The 21,275-nt window shown below is 44.2% G+C and overlaps 1 protein-coding gene across 1 annotated transcript in view; it reads left to right on the forward strand.

Moving 5' to 3' along the window:
• The first annotated feature begins 16,255 nt into the window (after nucleotides 1-16,255).
• The window catches only part of Alg14 (ALG14 UDP-N-acetylglucosaminyltransferase subunit), a 65,512-nt gene continuing 60,492 nt past the window's right edge, over nucleotides 16,256-21,275 (forward strand). The window contains exon 1 of the mRNA XM_050145577.1: nucleotides 16,256-16,503. Within this exon, the coding sequence (XP_050001534.1) occupies nucleotides 16,368-16,503 (136 nt within the window). The 5' untranslated portion in view covers nucleotides 16,256-16,367. The remainder of the gene's footprint in view (nucleotides 16,504-21,275) is intronic.

Here is a 21,275-nt window from a genome sequence, read left to right on the forward strand (position 1 = left end):
CACGTTCAGCACTTATGTCTCCATAAGCTCTTGCAGCAATCCCTGAGCCCTTGGACCTTTCCTATCAAAACATGGATGGCTCCTAGAAACCAAGACTATCTACACTTTCTTACTTTGATATTTACCTCACAATTTTGCAATTACCCTTTAACTCAGTTCATTTCCTCCTAATCCAGGCGATGACCTAACTCACTGCATCTTTCCTGTCTCCTCGTGCTCCCAAGATGTATCTGATATCAATGCCACCGTACAATAGCCATTAAGAACTCTGCTGAGCTTCAGGCCTACATTCCTAGTATGCTGCTGTGTTTTCCCAGATCCACCACAGTAAAATATAAAATGCATTGCCTCTCTTTTCCATATTCTTCATTCTTCCACCCACATGCTACTCAGGTCCAACGCTGGTTAACTTCCAGGACCAGGTGAGACAGGGGTGAATTCAGGGTGGCATGGTAGTACACCATACTATTCATTCTCTAGCTTTCTCTGCCTCTGGTCATCCAACTAACTCAGAAATTTCCACTGCTGGGGGTCCAGGGAGAGAGAGATAGCTGAGTGATTCATGGCACCTGCTGTCAAGCCTGACAACCTCAGTTCGATTCCTGGGACACACGTGGTAAAAGGAGAGAAATGAGTCCTGCAATTATCCTCTCACTAACGTGTGCTAGTCTCAAACTCAGTATATAGTTGAGGATGACCATCAAATTCTGATCTACTTGGCTCCACTACCGAGTGCTGGGATTACAGGCAGGTACAACTATACCTGGTTTATGCGGTGCTGGGGATTGAACTCAGGGCTGGCTTGCATGAAATGCCTCATTCTTGCTCAGACCTTCCTCAACACCATACCCTCCTATTCATCTCAGTTCTCAACTCAGCCTACCCAAATCCAACTACCAGTCACGCCAATAAACCTCTTGTCTCCATGGCTTCCTTTATGCTCTCTCCTTTAAAAAGGTCAGTAAGTTTACAAGTTGTTTTGCATGCACGCATTTTATTTTTAGGAGGAAACTACTATCAGAGAGATATTTTTCAAACAGTCTGTGACAAAATAGCTAGAATCTTATGAAAACTGGCCTCTGAGACAATGCCAGTTTTTACATTTCTTACTAGCAAGCAGCGTGACTTTGAGTATGCTAGGTTGACATCAGTGACTTTATCTGAAAAAATAGTGATAATAGCTTGAATAATCATTAAACTAGATTCCATGAGGTGGAGACCTAACTTGAGTTTACTGTGAGTGGAATCATTGAACACCAATATTTTCGGAAAGGAAGCCGGGTCTGGTAGCGCAGCCTCCCACCTGCTGGGGAGACTAAAACACATGAATCACAAGGTCCAGGCTGTGCTACAGAATGAGTTCAAGAGCACCCGGGCCACATTTGGAGATCCACTCTGAAAATAAAAAGCGAGTTTGGGATGTAGCCCAGCTAGAGGGCATTTGCCCAGCGTGTGTGAGGTCTTAGGTTCAAGTTCATTACCGTGAAAGAGAAAGTGTAAAAGCAAGCTGTATTCAGTAAATATTGCCAAATCAAAGTAATACTACTGGGTTTGCGATCACTCAGTGTAAGTCCTGTGAGACCCATTGTTTTGTCTGTTCATTAGTTACGATTGGCAGCCAGCCAATCAGCCAACATGTTTTAAATACCAATTTATACTAGGTTGGGCTAGTTGAGCAATAGTGCCTGCACTCACAGAGTTCCAGGTTAGCAGAGGAGACGAGAACTTAGACAAAATGGCCAACATGGATAAAAAGGCCAGAATGTTTACGGAAAAAGAGCTCGGAGAGATGGCTCAGTGGTTACAAGGCTTGCTGAGCAAGCATAAGGACTTGAGTTTGGATCCCCAGCACCCGTGGAACTGCAAAGATGGGCGTGGCAGACAGCTCTGAAGGCCGAGAGAAGGGATTCCCAGAGCAAGCTGGCTAGTTAGAACTAATCTTATCAACATACCGAGTGTAATTCCTAAGTTTGCCTCAACGAATAAGGTGTACAATGACTGAGGAGCACTCCGGACACCAACTTCAGGATGACAAACCCATGTCCACAAGTAACCTACCACACACATGAAAAAAAAATAAGGAAAAAAAATCACAAAAGAGTTTATGTTGAACCTAGGAGAACAGTGTGCTCAAAATTATGATACTATAATAATGCATGTGACTCTTATCTAATCGCATAGGAACTGAATAGTGACTGTTTATCCTGAGTACCTATAATGAATCAGGCAACACTAAAACTTCATAGTACCCTATTTTATAAATAAAAAGGTTTTAAAAAAATCATATGACTTACAGGAACCAAGCGTTTCCAGAGACTAAGCGGTGGGTGGGAAAGGCGCTGGTCTTCCTGTGTAACCTTTTCTAGGAAACAGATAGCCAGTTCCAATAGGAGAGACTGGTTGGAACTTGGAATTTTAGCCCAAAGTCCAGGCCAATGTGAAGGAAGGAGTCTCCAGAAAGAGAAGGAACATGTAAATCCAAAGAAGCAGGGAGGGAGCTGGAATGTACCCCAAGAACCCCAAGAACCAGAAATATATAATATACACTTACAGAAACAGCAGCAGAAACTGAAGCCACTAAAGCCATGAAAGATTATGAAAAATAAATTATGCCACACTAAATTATGTAGACTCTGCTCGGGAGATGAGGAGACGGGCGGAGGATTTCAAGCAGCAGAATGAGGAGATCAAAGACTGAGAAAAAGGAGGCAATGCAACCTGCTATGAGGCAGAGCTTGCGTGACTGAGACGAAGACTGTCAGTCAGACCCATTGACGTGGTCAGGACATTAGGAAAGAGAACGCTTTGGGCTAAAGTCTCCTTATCAGCATGTGACTACAATGTTCAGATCTGTGATAGGGACTGAAGAATTTAGGTCAGCATCTGTGTTGTATTTTAGATCTAGTAGGCACTCAAAAAACAATGGAAGTTATACTAACCTGTTATTGCTATTACTGCTGTGCTGTAAATATATTGAAACCCAACTTTGGTCTTCTTGAAGGAAGGACATATTCAATAGACTTACTGGTGTTGTTTTACTGAGGCTGTTTAAAAAGTAAAAAATAAAATAAAAGGGGCTCTTTGATTTGTTCATACATTGTAGACAAATCTGTATCAAACAACAGAGTTTCAGGACTACAAAGTAGGTCTCAGCAATGTCATGATGGTTAGGGTTCCGTTTACCAAATACATCTATCCTATCCTATGTCTCACACTGTATTAAAGGCATGAACCACCATGCTTGGCCTCTCGTTTACTAAGTTGGACACCTAAGACCTAAAATACAATACAAATTAATGTGCACAGTTGCCAATAAAACTTTATTTACAATAACAGGTGGCAAGCCTTCTGACCTGCCCTCTGTTCCTCATATTGTAGTCAGGGAAAGCTATTTCTAAATGTCACTCCTCTGTTTAAATACTAAATGACTTCCCATTAATGCCCTCAGGATAAAGGTCAAATTTCTTAGCTGGATTAACAAATTACCTCCATTAGCCTCCTTTCTAACCACTCCCGTGTTCTAACTCATTTTTCATCAATATCTATCTACTTTAAAACCCAACAGTTCTGAGTTTTCTCTTCCTTCTACACAACTGTAAACAATGCTTTGGGAGCCTCCGATTCTGTGCTCAGCAGCCACACTCCCCACGGCTTGCCCTCAGTCCCCAGCTCAGTGGATGCTGCTCACCTATGTTACAGGTCCCACGTTACACATGGCTTCTCCCAGGAAGCCTTCAGTGACTGCCCTCAAGCTCTCAACGTGCTGAGGTTGCTGATTCATGGGATGAATCTCCTATTAATCAGAATCTCTGGGAGACGACTGTGAACTCCCAAGCACTCAGAAAACAACCGGTGAACACAGAGGTGTGTGTGTGTTTGTTTAACGAAAGAGTAAGGAAGAAAGAGAACAGTGTGCCGAAGGTGAAGGTAGAAGGGGTTCCCTAAGTGGTAGACAACAAACTCGGATTGCTAGGTCTTTCTTTTGAAGTCGCTGGTGGAGCAGGTTCTGCTTGCTGTCATGGTTCCCACAGAGGCTTAGGAAGCATACATCCCAGGGTTTCCCAACACTGAGACCAATACAAAGCAAATTTGGTCATTTCTCTCTGAGTGACCTTGGCTTGCATTGCTAACCAGCACTCACATTTCATTATCGTGTGGTAGGCACATTCTGTGCTCCAAGGCTTCCTTTAGTCTTCCTTCAACCCTCCCACCAGCCAGCGCTACAGAAACTCTCTTTGTTACTCACCCTTTGCACTGGCAAAGCTAAAGTAGGAAGAAGCAACACGCAGAGGAACAGAGCAAGTGGTGGAGGTGTGACGTGAAGGAAGAGAAGCCTGACCGTCCCCAGGGCTCACTGCTACCACTCAGCTCTTTGCAGGAAGCAGGACCACGTCCATTTCCACCTCTCTGGGTATAGGTCTTCTATGCGGCTGCTGCAAGTCTCATCCTGGATTTTATGGACAATGCGGTTGCATCCAGCCTAGTGATCACATTTGTTCCACAAAGCATTGGCTAAGTACTGTTCAGGTGTCAAAACAGGCAAGTTTCACAGACCTACATTTACAAAAAAAAAAAAAAAAAAGGTTATCTCTGCTTTGCAGATGAGGAAATGCAGGCACAAAGAGACAAAGAGGCACAGGGATATTCTCCGATGGTGCCCACCTGGAATTGCAGCACTCAAGAAGCTGAGGCAGGAGGATCACAAGTTCGAGGCCTATATATCAACGCCCTATCTCAGAATCAAAGAAAAAACTCATTTAAATGTGACCCAGTCCATACACATAGGTACAAAGAATACAGGTGACTGGGAAAAGCAGCCCACAGTCGTCCTCAGAGGGGTGGAAGTGTGTTGAAGCTGAACAACTCAGGCTTCAAGAATCCTTGATAGGAGATAAGGGAATACAGACTTATTGCTGCCAAATAAACTATCATAAACATAGTGAGTTCAACATCCATTTATCAGCTAGCAATTCCGTGAGTCAGTATTGGCCTGGACTTGGAGATTTCTCCTGGTTTCATATGGACTTAACTCTGTATTGAAAGCGGGGAGCTCACTGGGGACTTGACGATCCAAGATGGTCTTTCGGGTGATTGGAACCAGTTCACATTGATGCTCGGAGCCCTTCTCTGGAGAGTCAACGCTTGCTTTGATTTTTCTTAATAGATTTGGAACAAAGAATCCACTCTGAACTGGGCAACTTACGCTGCCAGCTCATCTGGTCGCTGCTGCTGGTGTCGGCTGGGCGTCTTTCTCCATGGCCCCTCTCATCCTAGAAAGACTCACCCAGGTTTCTTTCCATGATGACAGGGGAAGGAGAGCGACGTCTCTGAAGGCCTAGCCCAGAATTTCCAGATTATTTTTGCTGCATTGCCCAGCCTCCTGGCAACTTAGATGCAAGGAGGCAGAAACGTGAATTCCACTTTTTGATAGGAAGAAAAACCAGATGAACAACAATGTCCCAAGCAAAGTCTGTTTCTCTGGCCTTCTTCATTTGTAAATAAAGGTAAATTACTAACCCTCTAAAACTGTCCGCTGCCCTTTTCCCAGGAAGAGAATATTTAAAGTGTCATGTTTCTTTTGGAGGAGTGGTTGCCTGAGACTTTGGGGCCCCCAGAGATCACACTCCCACCCAACCACCACAGCGGCACAGTGGAGAATCAAAAGGATCCACACAGAGTGTGGAAATCAACAAAGACTAGGCCAGAAATACCTTAATGCCAGGTATAAGGAAAAGCCCTACCCAAGTAGGGATGGTTAACAAGTGGGTGAGTTTGAATAGAGGGAACGCTACGGTCAGCAACAGTCAATCTTATCAAGGGCAGGCTGGCTCACCTGACTCGTGGCTACCTGCTATCCAAAATTCCTAACAGAGGACACATTGACTCTAATTCTGAAACTTCATGCAACTTTTTTTCTCAAAGGGCAAAGAAAGGTTGGAAAGCCAGGTAAGGATGATGGGTGGCTCTGGGGAGAGTGGGGGAGGGGAGGCATAATCAAAACACCGTGTGTGAAATTCTCAAAGAACGATAAAAAGGGTTAAGGTGGGGCTTTTTGTTTCCTTGGATTCCTTTTGTTTTTACTTTTGGTGTTTTGTTTTTGTTTTTATTTTGTTTTGTTTCTGTTTTTGTTGCAAAGAAAGCAGGATCTCTTTTTCTTCTATGAAAAGCCCCAAAGGTCTTTTTAAAGAGGGAGAAAAGCTCTCCTCCAGCAGAGCAAAAATGCCCAAAGAAAAGAAGGTCAAGGGAAGGAAGTGGCCCTGGCCCTCAGCGTCATGGAGAAGCGGGAAGCCAAAAGGTAGCGAGTCCTCTCTGAGGAAGGGACTAAGAACTTCTGCATTGGACAGAACATCCAGCTCAAAAGAGACCTCACTTGCTCTATCAGATGGCCCGCTACTCAGGCTGCATCACAAAGAGCCATCCTCTATAAGTACCTCAAAGTACCTCCTGCCATTAATCACCCAGGCCCTGGACCCGCAATCAGCTACCCAGCTCTTTAAACTTGCCCATGAGGACAGGCCGGAGACAAAGCAGAAGAAGCAGAGACGGCTGGCAACAGGGACATCCCAGCCAAGAGACCACCTGCCCTTCGAGCAGGACAGTCACCACCTTGGTGAAGACCAAGAAGGTGCACCTGTTGGTGCTTGCCTAGGACATAGACCCCACTGAGCAGTTGATCTTCCTGCTTGTTCTGTGTCTCAAGATGGCAGTACTCCATTGCATCATTAAGAGGAAGGCCAGGCTGGGGTGGCTCGTGCATAAGAAGACAAGCATCACTGCGGCCTTCACACAGGTTAACTCAGAAGACAAAGGTTCTCTGGCTAAGTGGATGGAAGCTCTCTGGACCAGTAACAATGACAGATACCAGGAGATCTGCTGCCACTTGGGGGGGGGGGGTGGCAATGTCCTGAGTCCTAAATCTGTGGCTCAAATTGCAAAAAGCAGGAATAAAGCAGAGGCCAAAGAACATACTTCTGAACTGGGTTAAGTGTCCACTGTTAAGTTTTCTGTTCATAAAGATAAATAAAAAATTACCCTTAGAAAAGGAAAATATTTTTTTAAACCAGAAAAGTATATTTTGTAGAGAAATAAGTAGATTTTGGTTTTACAGAGAGCAAATGCTTCTTATTGCAATGTCTACCTCTGTTACAGGTAGAGCAGGACTGAGCCACCATTTGGAGATTGGTCTTTTAACCTTATTCATAGGGGTTGACTGAATGCTCTCTCAGTCTGAGTGATGACGTCTGAAGCAGGATGATATGAAATGTGTAAAAGATGAAACCTTTGGTGGAAAATGGCTGTAGAAAAAAAGATGAGTTCCCCACACTGAAAAGTTTAGAAAGAAGAAATAAAAGCCTGGAGAGAAAGCTTACGGGGAAGGACAGGGGATGCCTGTGAGCCCTTCATCTGGAAGGTTTTTCTCTTGAGTGGAGTTATTAGCTCCTTTACAAAGAACCCTGAGGGCTGGGGAGGAAGGGGTGCCTGCCTATACTCTCCTTCCTTATGAGGTTGAGGCAGAAGGATGGTGATGTCACCAGACTGGGACACACAGTGAGACACTGTATCAATCAATCAACCAGTCCCTGGAGAACTGAATGACTCCATCTGATACACAACTCTGTGCTCAGCTTCCATCCCATGACATAGGCTGACTGCATAAAAGTAGACTTGGGAGTAGAAAAACACTCTATCCCAGGGAGAAACGCCGTGGGTAAAGACTGCGGTGCCATTTTTAAGTGGTTAGGCTGGTGGAGGTTACAGAAGTCAATGAGCCAGGCTGACTAAGGGAGGGCATTATTGATTTTTGTCTTTATTTTTTAATGAGAGAGATTTGAGAGTGTTCTACTGGCTAAGAGTAAGAACACAGTTGACAGTCACTGGGTCAAGATGAGGGAGAGGAAGAGAGGACCGCATTGGTGGAGGAAAGAGAATGGCGTCTTCCAAGCTTTTAGTTAAAATACAGGGTCCATTAGCAGACAGGCGCCAGATATTACAAACTGTTAAACTGCTTTCTGAGGCTCATTTCTCTCAGGTTCAACTTTCTCGAGGTAAACACAGACAGTAAAGAGTCCACCTGAGTCCTGGGGTAGAGGAAGAGACAATCTTCATGGCAGGAAAATGTGAAGTCATCTAAGTTTTATATATTTTTATATGTTAGTAAAGCCCGTTTTTATTAAAAATGAGAAGGGATTCAAGATGAACAGAGCACCTGATGTTGATAAATGGTGAACAGCATATTCAATATGTCATGGTTACACTAAGAATAACTCTAGAGGGTAAGGGGCTGAAAAGTCAAAGACTGGAGTTCAGATCCCAGCACCCACATGTTACATGTCCCACACGTCTGCAACCCCAGTAAGAGGCAGAGGCAGAGCAGCCCCACAGGGACTTGTTCGCTCTCAGCCTGGCCGAAAACTGTGAGCTCCAGGTTCAGGAATAAGGCTAAGCAAGATGAAGAGGGTGTCCAGCACCTTCTTCCAGCCTGCACATATGTGCACACACATGTGCACACCACACACACACACACAATTAAAAAGTAATAAGACCCATTTAGTCATGTTGTTCAGCACATGCATTGATTACTTATACAAAACTTCCAAGAGAAAATAACACTGACCTTTAAACAGCACCTCTGAAAATTCTGGTTTTCTGATCCCTTTTGCTTTTCTGTATTAAGTACTGTATTAGTCAGGATTCTCTAGAGTCGCAGAACCTATGGAATGAATCTCTCTCTCTCTCTCTCTCTCTCTCTCTCTCTCTCTCTCTGTGTGTGTGTATACTAGATGGATAGATAGATGAGAGAAAGAGATAGATAGATAGATAGATAGATAGATAGATAGATAGATAGATAGATAGATGACAGCCTGCTGCCCAGCTAATCCATCAGTTAGCCCAAGAATCTGGTAGATGCTCAGTCCCACAAGGCTAAGAATAGAAAGCCTAAGAACCCAGTAGTCGCTCAGCCCATGAGACTGGATGTCTCAGCTGGTCTTCTATGTATCCTGGAATCCCGAGAAGTAGGTTCCAATGCCAGTGAAGGAAGGGATGTGCTAGCTAGGTGAGGGCAAGCAGGCAAAGATGGAAGCTCCCTTCTTCTATGTCCTTCTATAGATTTCCAGCAGAAGGTATGGCCCAGATTAAAGATCTGTCTTCCTGAATCAAGATTTGGATTAAAGGCATATATCGTCCCACCTCAAGATTCAAGTCAAAAGTATGTGTCTTCCTACCTCAAAGGTCTGGACCAGAGGTGGATTCGCCCACCTGAAACCAAACAAAAATAATCTCTCCCAGGTGTGCCCTCCATTTCTGGATTGTAGCTCATTCCAGACATAGTCAAATGGACCCCTAAGAAGGACCATCACAAGTACCTTCCCCAGCTCTCAGTATACTCTGAAGTCGCTAGATTGACACAACACAAACACAGGAAATCAAGGTCCCACCTGTATTCATTATCATGGTAAAGTCTCCATTTCCTCACTTAGAAAATGGAGTAACGATATGGCTCACATTTATTAGATGGTGGCAGGAGATCATTGAGGTGCCATGTGGATTGCATACACGCAAATTTAACAGGAAGTTTACTGTGCTTTTTCTTTGTATTAAAGTTAAGGGCTAATAATTAGTCAAATAGGATTTAAGGCAGAATTTGTATTCCTATCAATGACAAAAAGCTCTGAGATACAGAAAGCAATTCTTTAGAGGGAAAAAAAGGGGATGTCAGCTGGGCGGTGGTAGCACACACTTTTAACCTCAACACTCGCAAGGCAGAGGCAGGTGGATCTCTATGAGTTCAAGGCCAGCATGACCTACAGAGTGAGTTCCAGGACAATCAGGGCTACACAGAGAAACCCTGTCTCAAAAAACCAAAAAAGAAAAAAGGGGGAGATGTTGGGGACAGTATATATAAAAGGGGGAAAAAGGACTCGGGAAATACCAGGAGGGGTTTTGAGGAGAATGGAGGATTGGGAAGGTAAGAAAATTAACAAAGATAAGGGATGTTAATGAAGAAAACCTTTTTAACCTTACCGATCAAAACCTATAAAGCCAACGACCTTGAAACTTCAAGTCATTGTGATTATTATTTTAAAAAATGTCATGGTTTATTTCCCAGGAGAGTCTAGGAATGTACTTGTGTGTTGTGTAGCTGTTTTTCTGACTGGTGGTGGTGGTGGCATTTTTAAAGTAGGCTCTTATGTAGTCCAGGGTAGTCTTGAACCCCGATCTTTCTGATTCCACCTGTGTTGAGATTATAGGTTAGTTGCCACCACACCTCTGCCGTACGCTTTCGTTGTTTTAAGACAGAGTCTCACTGCATAGCACTATAGATTCTCCAACTCAGGACGGTCCTCTTCCCTTAGCCTCCTGAGGGCCAGGATGCATATGGTACCATGTGCCTGGCTTGAGAAAGTAATTCTTAGCTGAAATGTTAAAAGTATGCCTTTTTTTTGTATTTAAAACCCTTTATTAGGGTGAGGATATAGCTCAGTTAATCAAATGGTTACCTAGCGTGCACAAGGCCCTGAGCCTGATCCCACCATTCAGCTGTAATCCCAACACTTGGTAGGTGGAGGCAAGAAGGTAAGAAATTCAAGGCCATTCTCTGTTATGTAGTAAGAGTGAGACCAACCTGGGCTACATGAGACCCTGTCTCAAAACACAAAAACAACCTATTCTTTTTCTTTTTCTATCCTCTAAGTGAAAAGTCAGGTATCGTATATTAAAAAAAAAAAAACATATTTCTATCTTGCTTTGTTTATAGCACAGTAAGTAGCTCACGTAAGTGACAACAGTTTTTCGATTATTTTATGTGTACATTTGTCTGTGTGAGGGTGGTGGATCCCCTGGAACTGGAGTTAAAGACAGTTCTAAGCTGCCATGTGGGTGCTGGGAATTGAACCTGGGTCCTCTGGAAGAGCATCCAGGGCTATTAACTGTTGAGCCATCTCTCCAGACCCCAAGTTACAAAAGTTTTAATGATACCATAGGTGACTTTAAAAATAAAGAATAAAGAATTAGACTGATGAGGATTGAATCCAGATTTTATGGACTTTGTAACCCAGAGAAAATGACATGACCTTTCTGTAACTCCATGTCCTCATTTGTAAAAGGGGGTCCTAATAGTATCTATCTCATAGTATTTTTATGAGAATTAAATTAGATAATTTATGTTCTGCTTGGCATACAAGAAACATGCACAAACAATGATTATGATACTCATAATAAAGTATTATATAGTTGCTTCGTCGTCAAGGGTTAGCCCTCGAGGAGTCTTAGAGTGGTGGCGTCATGCAGGTAAATAGTAATGATTCAAGCAGATGCTACTGTGGATAACTAGAAAAAGTCTCGTCTACAGGAGTCCCTGGATTGCCCCGGGACAGTATTTATCACTAACCTTCTGAAGACCTTTAGGGTAGGATGTACAACCACCAGTCCTAGTGGTCACATGGCCCAGTTCTGTCTCTAACCCAGCCGGAGGGCATCTCTCTTTATCCTCCTACCTTGTCGTAGAAGGCAAAATGTTGATCAAGGTGGTCTCCGTGGTTCTTACAGGAAATCTTCAGCCTTCTTGTCCATACTCGTCAGTCTTTACGAGAACCGATAGATTCTCTGGTGGCAAGGGATCTAGCTGCCCAGGTTTCTACAAGTCTCCACACGTTGGCAGCCCATGGATTGGTGGCTCTTCTCTAGGAGACTCTGCCAAGAGGTTGATGCTCCACATAATCAGGCTTATTGTTAAGTCACCCCTTGGGTGTCAACTGCTACTGCATTATCCCTATATCCCTAGTGTGTTGCCTTGGGGACACCACATAATAGGGGCTGAGAGATTGGGACTAAAGATGGGAGCCTGCTTATATTCCCAACTACTTCGATTCCAGAAGCCTGTCTTTCGGGGTTCCTGACTCTTCCCCATCATTCACACCCACCTAGGATGTGGGGAAGACACTTCTCTTGCTCCCTTTTATGTTCCCTAGTAAAACTCTGGTTCCTCTGAAGTTTTTACCACTCTGTTGGATGTATTGACAATACATGCCTATTAGATTTATTTAAGCAGACTTTAATAAAAAGACCAAAGCCAGGCAATGGCGGTAAAAAGCCTTTGATCATAGTGCTCAGGAGGCAGAATCAGGCAGATCTCTGAGTTCGAGTCCAGCCTGGTATACAGAGTGAGTTCCAAGACAGCCAGAGCTACACAGAGAGCTCCTGTCCTGAAACAACAAAGGAAGGAAGGAAGAAAGGAAGGAAGGGAGGGAGGGAGGGAGGGAGGGAGGGAGGGAGGGAGGGAGGGAGGGAAGGAAGAAGACCATTAGTAAAAGCATGAACGGGGTAGGGAAATCCCAAGGAGGAGTGTGTGCAGTATCAAGGGGGATTGACAGTGGGCCTGGGCCGAATGGAATAACAGCGGAGAGCTAGGACTTCAAAGAGCTACACACAGGAAAAACCAAGAAAAAGAAGAGAGATCTTAAGTTCAAGGACATAGTCTTCCCTCCTCCCTCCAGGGGCTAGACTCTAGCAGCTAGGTCCCTACTGGCCACACCCAACCAGTACCAGAGCAAGGAAGCCTGCTGATTCTAGCCCACAGGTTTCGGATAACAAGACACAAGAGGTCTGGGGGTGCAGGAAGAAATCTAGCTTATACCTAACACTCTTCTGGGGCCTTCAACTCTCTTTTCAGATTTGAGCTCCTGGCTGACTATTTTCCTCTTCTTCACTCAGTGACTTCAGTATGGGGAATGCTACTGACTGTTTTTACTCATGCTCACCGCCATACCCTAAACACCCCCAGTGAATACGCACTACTGCCTCCGCTTTCCACTGTGATGACTACTTGAATACTTCGTGACAAGACTTACATAGTTCAATCTTAATCCTTTCCTTTTTGTTTCTGAGACGGGATCTAATACATCCTGAGCAGGCCTAGTACTTGCTATGTAGTGATTACAGGCATGCACCAAACCCAGTGTTATGTGGCACTAGGGATCAAAGCCAGGGCTTCATGCGGTCATAGATCTTGTACAGCGGGTATGTTGTAAGAACACAGCCCCAGCCCAACCCTCCAACCTTCTAATCCACTGCTCTTCCCACCCCTTCACTATGCATCCCCCTCCTGCACCTCCGCCCTTCTGTCTTCACTCCCCACTCTGTCCGAAGAAAATCCCTCAGTCTCCGTGTGTTGTGCCCACCTGTCAAAACTGACTCTGCTTAGAGGCAATTAGCCGCCTTTTCCTGTGGGAAGGAAAATATGAAAAATATGTTGACTGTTTTCTCTCGTGTTCGTTATCACAGCTTTAACAGGCGTTTTGTTTGTGAGACAAGGTCTTTAAGCCCGGAGCTGAGCCCCCTGCTTCCTCCTCTCCGGTGCTCTAATCACAGGCCTGCCCCACCAGCCCTGGCTTCCACAGCAATTTTAATTGCTTTGGTCCTGGTGAGGGTGCCAGTTACTCAAGATTGCTACCCTGTACCTTCTCTCACTCAGTAACACACACACACACATTTGCATGCACGCACGTACACACACACACAGCACACACATTTGCACGCACGCACTTACACACACAGCATACACATTTGCACGCACGCACGTACACACACAGCATACACATTTGCACGCACGCACGTACACACACAGCACACACATTTGCACGCACGCACACACACAGACACACATTTGCATGCACGCACGTACACACACACAGCACACACATTTGCATGCACGCACGTACACACACAGCACACACATTTGCATGCACGCACGTACACACACACAGCACACACATTTGCATGCACGCACGTACACACACACAGCACACACATTTGCACGCACGCACACACACAGACACACGTCCTCATGCTCTCATCCACTCATCACCAGGTCCACAAACTTCCACCTACCTGCATCTCTACCCCAGCGCTCCGACGGGTTAATGGAGTAAGGCTCACTCTTCTGGACTTAAGTTCTAAATTCAGATCCATTTCATCTTCTGCAGAACTACTTCCCTCCTGCTGCCCACACTCCTTTCTCTCCTGCACTGGAGTTCTTTATCAGCAAATATCCCGAATTCTCATTTTAAGACAAATTTCCTCGGGACAAAGGGCGCAGTTCTGGGCTAAGGGCTTACCTAACATTCCCAAGCCCCCCCCCCCCCCCCCCCGTCTTTGATCCTCACAGTGCGTCAACCACAGAGGAAAATTACATTTCTTCAGCTCCAAATTCTCTGTCAGTCTTTTATCCAAGATGATCATTTCCCATTAAAGAAAAATTGGAAACGCCTAATGAGAAATCTGATTTCAGCCGGCAGTGGTGGTAGCATATCCCAGCACCCCGGAGGCAGAGGCAGGTGGATCCTCGTGAGTCCCAGGTCAGCCTGGTCTACAGAGCGAGTTCCAGGACAGCGAAGGCTATTACACAGTGAAAACCTGTCTTGAAAAACCAAGTAAATAAATAAGTAAATAATGTGTGTGTGTGTGTGTGTGTGTGTGAGAGAGAGAGAGAGAGAGAGAGAGAGAGAGAGAGAGAGAGAGAGATCTGATTTTCTTCATTTTTTGGTCTCTTTCCTGCTCATTCTCAACTGCTTTCCGGCACGTACTATGCTATGGAACAAGGCTATTGTTTAGATTTCCAGTGACTGACCTGTTCCAAGTACTGGACATATTCAGTATATTCATATATTCAGGCGTATTTCTAGCTAGCTCTTTTTTTTTTAATTTATTTTTATTGAAAAAAAAATTTCCGCCTCCTCCCAGCCTCCCATTTCCCTCCCCCCCCTCCCACTCCTCTCCCCCTCCCTCTCCAGTCTGAAGAGCAGTCAGGGTTCCCTGCCCTGTGGAAAGTCCAACGTCCTCCCCCCTCCATCCTGGTCTAGGAAGGTGAACATCCAAACTGGCTAGGCTCCCACCAAGCCAGAACATGAAGTAGGATCAAAACCCTGTGCCATTGTCCTTGGCTTCTTCTCATCAGCCCTCGAACAATGAGCCCTCATTGTTCGAGGGCTGAAAATAGGATATCATATATATTCCTTTGTAGCACTGTAGCTAATTTTATTTAAAGCATTAACCTTATACATTTTAAAAAAAACTCAGTAATTTAAGTAAGAACTTGTTTGATTTTTCTTGTAATTTGCAGTCAGAAATCTTTTTTTTTTTTTTTTTTTTTTTTTTTTTTTTTTTTTTGAGATAGGGTTTCTCTGTATAGCCTTGACTGTCCTGGAACTCCATCTGTAGACCAGGCTGGCCTCCAACTCACAGAGATCCGCCTGCCTCTGCCTCCCGAATGCTGTGATAAAACGTGTGTATCACCACCATGAGGTCAGAGCCAGAATTCTAATACATAGTGAGTCTAAATGCTATAAGCAAATGACAACAACAGAGATTCTGCATTTAAGTTTTGAATTTTTCTTTTCTTTACAGAGGGGCTCATGCAACTCAGGCTGGTCTCAAACTCATTTATGTAGCTGGGGATGACTTTGAACACTTGATCCTCCTGCCTCTATCTCCCAACTGTAGAATTATGCCTTCCTTCCTCCTCTTGCTCTCTGAAGTCAAGAAAACTTCCACTCCTCTCAGGAATATGACATAGTTTGAAGTGATCATGACTCTGGTCATTGTTTGAGGTTTGTGAAATTGTCTAGAAAAAGTAAAAACATGACCATTGGGAAAGGGTGGATTTGAACGTTCTTCCCCTAAGGGTATATGTGTCTGACCGGCACACATCTTGAGTTCTGCCCGTCTGTGGAGTCCAAGCGTCTTGTAAGGGAGGAAGAAAGGAAAGAAGTAATGATGTATGCCGTAACAAACACTGGCAGAGCCAGTTACTAACCCGGGCCTTCGTGGTCGTGGCCCTTCTGGTGTACACGTAGCCTGACCTGGTTACTGGAGGAAATCAAACTTGTCCAGCAATTAACTTTCCATTTTCACATAGGCCCGCACAACTGCAGCACAGTCTTTTTTTTTTTTTTTTTTTTTTCGAAACAGAGTTTCTCTATGCTGCTTTGGAGCCTGTCTTGGAATTCGATCTGTAGACCAGGCTGGCCTCGAACTCACAGAGACCCGCCTTCCTCTGCCTCTGCGCCACCACCGCCCAGCTCGCAGCACAGTCTTGACCCTTCCAAGAAGCAAGAGTCTGGCTTTTGCGTTTAGCCTCGCCCACCACAGACAAGCCCCGCCCACCGAGACGCCGGCGACACGTTGCTCGGCGTTTTCCAATCAGAACTGCACTTCTGAACTTTGACCGCCCAACTCATCAAGCTCGGCCCAGCGCCGACAAGCTCCGCCCACAAGGGACGCGCTTCGTTCCCGGCGTTTTCATTTTCCGGACGTACTGGCAAACTTTGACCGCTGGCGCCGGAACTACTACGCATGCGTCGTCCCTTTACATGGTGAGCTTTCTGATTCTCGCTGCCGCCGCGGGAGCAGTGGCAATCTTGCTGGTCGTGAGGCTGTGTGTCGTGCTTCAGCCCGGTCACGTCACTCCGCGAGAGTCTGTCGGACTCCTGATAGTTGCTGGATCCGGTAAGTGTCGGGCGGTGGCTGGTGTTCATGTGTCCGAACTACAAACCCCAGAGTGCATCGCGAGTCTCTTCGCCCTTCTTAGCGCCTTCACGAGCGCTGCATCCTGAGATTTGTAGTTTTTCTACGTTTCCGGAACCGGTCATCCCAGACAGGGAAAAAGGCTGGGTAGGTGACGCCGCTCAGCCGCCTTGTCATTAAGACAAGTAATTTACACTTGTCTGTAATTAGGCCTCTCTGCAGTGTACAGCTTTCTAACAAATACTTAGCGACAGAGTACGCTAAAGCCTCTTGATGCTGATATACGTTGTCCTCTTTGCTGCTGTGCGTTATTAATCTAGGTCTTGTGTATTTAGGTTAAGAAACGTGAACTTTACATGTTAAACGAGGCAGAGTTGTCACACATAAATGTGCTAAGTCCTTGAGGATAAACATGTGGACATTCCATACGACAATACCTTCAGAGTGAATTTTTTTTATTTTTAAAAATTGAAATTAAATTTAAATTAATCTGAAATTTAAACAGAATTTAAACCTAGAATTTTAGATGAACTGTTTTAACGGGTGTATAGTCAAACATGACTTCACACAGCCAAAGTGATACCCAATCCTATACAACAGTGCTATCTGGACTACATATGGAATAGTCTGTTGCTCCAGGGGCAGGAAGACAAAATTAAATCAAGCCTAATATAAAATGAGACACAGTAAATTCGAGGTGTTTAAGCCTGCCTCTGCAACTGGACTTACAGTTTTACTTTAAACTTTTAAAAATAGAACCCTCTAATAAAAAGTTACATAAACTAGTAATGAAGTTGGATATTATCATTATAAAGTGTCATGTACTGTATATTAATAGTATATGTTGTGCTTTTTTATATGCTAGGCAGCACAGTCAATGTGTTTATATAGCACTACAAACATACATTACCTTGGGCTACTATGCCATGATGGTTGTCATAGGCAATAAGGATTGTTAAGTTCTCTTTTAATCTCATGTGACCACTGCCAAGTATACTATTATCGACTAAAACATCATTATGCGATGAATAACTCCATACAAAAATAGTATTTAAGATATAAGCAAATGTACCAAACTTACATGCAATTATAATTTCTTACTTATTTACTTAACACATTTGGAGTCGTGGGAAAGACCAGACACTCAACTGAGCTCTGAAATAAATATAATAAAACAAAGTAGTAGAATAAAACAAAACAAGAATCACTTGCCACAGAGTCGTGTCTGTGTGCCAGGCACTAGGAGAAGGACAGAGATACAGCAGTGAATGTTCTAGAACAGCGAACAGAAGATGAAGCAGAATGAATGGCTTCCACACAGAGGACTAAAGTCTCTATTAGTGATAGAACAAGTACAAGTTATTTCAAGTGAGATGCAAAGCCACTGCGGGGTGGGGGGGCACTTGAGCAGAAGTAAAATATTTACCAATTATTTTTCTTAGCAGGAACACATTGAATGTAGTGTTGAAAATAGACTCGAGAAGTAAAGGAAGAGGAAGTGGGGATATGATCTACGTAAAGCTGTATTCATAATTTATGTGAGAGTGGCTTCGAGCGAGATGGAAGCAAAGGAGGTGGTAAGAAAGGATTGGAGGGGCAGGAGAGTGGCTCAGCAGTTCAGAGGACTTGTTCTTGCGGAGGACCAGAGTTTGAGTCCCAGCCCCTGCGGTGGCTCACAACCATCTGTAGTTCCAGTTCCAAGGATCTTGCAGGGATTCGGTGAAGTCCTGTGTGAATGTGGATTGGTGATGTAGCCCTGCCATACTGTGGTGGTTTGTGTGACTGTATGGTGATGTAACCATGCCATACTGTGGTGGAAGTGGAGTTTGGACTGAGACAACTCCCAGGGGAGGGAGCTTGAAATGGGGCTTTCCACCCAACATTCCAAAATGGGTGCCAGGAGCTGGGATGTAGCCACCCCAACTAAACATTCCAGACTCTTTGGACAAAGGGGTGCCCGAGAGCTGAGGTGACACTTCCAACCAAACAATATTGGTCTTCAATAAATCTCTTTTTAGATTTATTTTTATGTGTATACATTTGCATGTTTGTGTGGATGCCCATCTACTAAAAGGATTTTATCCCCCCCCCCCATTTTAAAACAGTACTTATTTTTATTTATGTGCGTGTATGAATTTGTGTGTGTGTGTGTGCATGTGTGCATGTGCGTGCATATGCCTGTAGAGACCAAAAGAGGTTGTTGGATACCCTGGAGCTGGAGTTATGATATGGTTTTGGGCTGGTTAATGTAGGTGCTGGAAATTAAACTGGGGTCCTCTGGAAGAGCAGCAAGTGCTCTTAACCACTGAGCCATCTTTTCGGCCCCGTCTCCTACTATAATAAGAGAGTTAAATACACCCTCAGTAACAAAGTCATTCAGTCATTTTAATGACTTTATTTAGTAACAGAGCCAATGATGTTAAGTGTCTTCACTTGGTAACCAGGTTAAATTTTCCCTGAGCGTTGCCTTTAAGTAACAGAAGGGAGACTACTCCAGGAAGTCTTCCAAAGCTCCCATTTCATTGTGGATTTTAGGTTTTACCATTAACTGTTCCGTCTGTGGGAAAAACAAACAAACAAACAAACAAACAAAACAAGAAAACTACCTGGCAAAGCCACAACACTTTTTCAAGGCCCAAGATGGAAATACTAAAATGAGCATAAAGCAGGCGTGTCAGTCACATGCCCTGGGGCAGAAGACACGCAGCAGGTCATAAAGTTAACATGTGATCCTAATTCCTGATGTGCACACGGCAGCTACACCACATTCCTCTCTAACTCATTCTACAACCGGGAAAACTCAAATTTCCCGATGCGGGAAAACACATATTTTGTGTGCTTATCTTTCTGTGTTTTCGTCTTATTAAAAACTCATTCTGGGGACCAAGGAGCTTTCTACGTAAGAGGCGCAGCATAACCAGAGGCAGGGAGGATGTAACAGGATGAGCGTGGCAAATCCTAAAGGGATCGGCGTGGCTCAGCGGCAGAGCTTGTGAAATCAAGCCGGGACAGTTACATCTGATAGGAAATTGGATTGCACAGCTTAAATGGTTTGTGGCAGATACTCTTCTACTGTAATCATGATAGTTCTTGTGAAAGAAGTTACAGGGGACACTGCCATTGGCTCTCTTTCCCTAGCAGTGGGTCTTGTATCCTCAGACCCAAAAGACTTGAAAAAGAATGCATTTATAATGAACATGTGCAAACTTTCCACCATTCCTTCAAAAACACAGCGTACCATTTAGGTAGTGTTTGCATTATATTAAGTAAGTAATCAAGGAATGTTTTTAAATATATAGGTGAAAATGTGTAAGTCAAGTGTGTAGGTAAAAATGACAGACTTTATTTGTAAAGAACTTGAGCATTTGAAGATTTGCGGTTCTGTGGGGGACCCAGAATCCTGTGCCCTACAGTTACTGAGGGGATAACTGTCATTGATTTCCTAATAAAAGACTTCTTTTTTTTTTTAAATTAATGTGTATTTGTGTGTGTGTGATCGGTGGCCTGGGAGGCTAGAAGAGGGTGTCATATCTCCTCTGGAATTATAGGCAGTTGTGAGTCACTCCGTGTGGTTCCTGGGAACTGAATTCCAATCTGCTGCAAGAACAGGGAGAACCCTTAACTGCTGAACCATTTCTCCAGCCCACACTGTAATTGATTTTTAAAGTCATGATTTTTGTAAATAAAGTGTCAGTATTTTTTTAGATAGCAGAATTTAAGAAACTGAATATAGACACCATTGGTGGAAGTGGTCACGGGTTGAAGACCTCAGTGTGCCGAGGCCTCTGCTGGGACCTGAGGTTAGAGGCCAGCGGTGCTCCTCCGGGAACCTTACACCCTATGTCGGAGCATGGAGTCAGCTCTCCACACAGAAGCCGCCTTGTCTTGTGTTGGTCTTGCTTGCCTGACCTGACTCCACCTTTACTCTTCTTCCCAGTGCTCCTGCTGCCCCATGAAAACAGCTCAGATCTTACTCTCTCATGCTGTAACGATTCTGCCCCTGCCTGCCTGTTGTTTTTCTTTCCTTTTTTTTTTTTTGAGGTTTTTTTTTTAAATTTATTTTATTTATTTATTTATTAAAGATTTCTGTCTCTTCCCCACCACCCCCTCCCCTTTCCCTCCCCCTCCCCCAATCAAGTCCCCCTCCCTTGTCAGCCCAAAGAGCAGGGAACCCTGATTGCTCTAGTCTTTGTTTATTATCTGCTTCCCCCAAAGGTGATTTTTTGGGAGGAGAGGTTGTCTTCTTTTCCCTTGTTAAGGCATAACCCTCCTACCCCATATTTATTAAAACTTTTATGATGGTATGTGATAGCACTTTTTCTTACAACATATACCAAATAAGGTAAGTAGAGTTTATATAGAGTATAATAGAATGGATAAACTGTCAAGTCTGAAAGCCAGGCTAAAGTCTCAGGGGTTTTACTGGTGAATTTGATTCCCTAGCTGTCCCTGGTGTGACTGGCACCAACTAGGGACAATGTGCTGAAGCTTAAAGTGACTTCTGGGATCTGTTAACGGAGCTGGCTCCTGTTCACAAATGAGCAAACACGGTACTGGAACACACCTCCACTCCCTGTTTTTGGATGTGGTTGCTTTTCCTTGCTCCATCAGCCTCACCTTCCTTGTCTGAGAACTGCAGTTGGCCCAGTGCTTGGATGAAGAGAAAGCCAGGTGCTAGTTCTGTTCTGTTCATTCTTGCTTTGTTCTAAAGTGTTACTTTTGTTTAGTTCTGAGAAAGGATCTCTTTTTTTTTT

The sequence above is a fragment of the Alexandromys fortis genome, unplaced genomic scaffold (genome assembly GCF_014885135.2).
Source record: "Alexandromys fortis isolate MF-2015 unplaced genomic scaffold, M_Fortis_MF-2015_v1.1 scaffold_19, whole genome shotgun sequence".
Taxonomy (NCBI): Eukaryota; Metazoa; Chordata; class Mammalia; order Rodentia; family Cricetidae; genus Alexandromys; species Alexandromys fortis.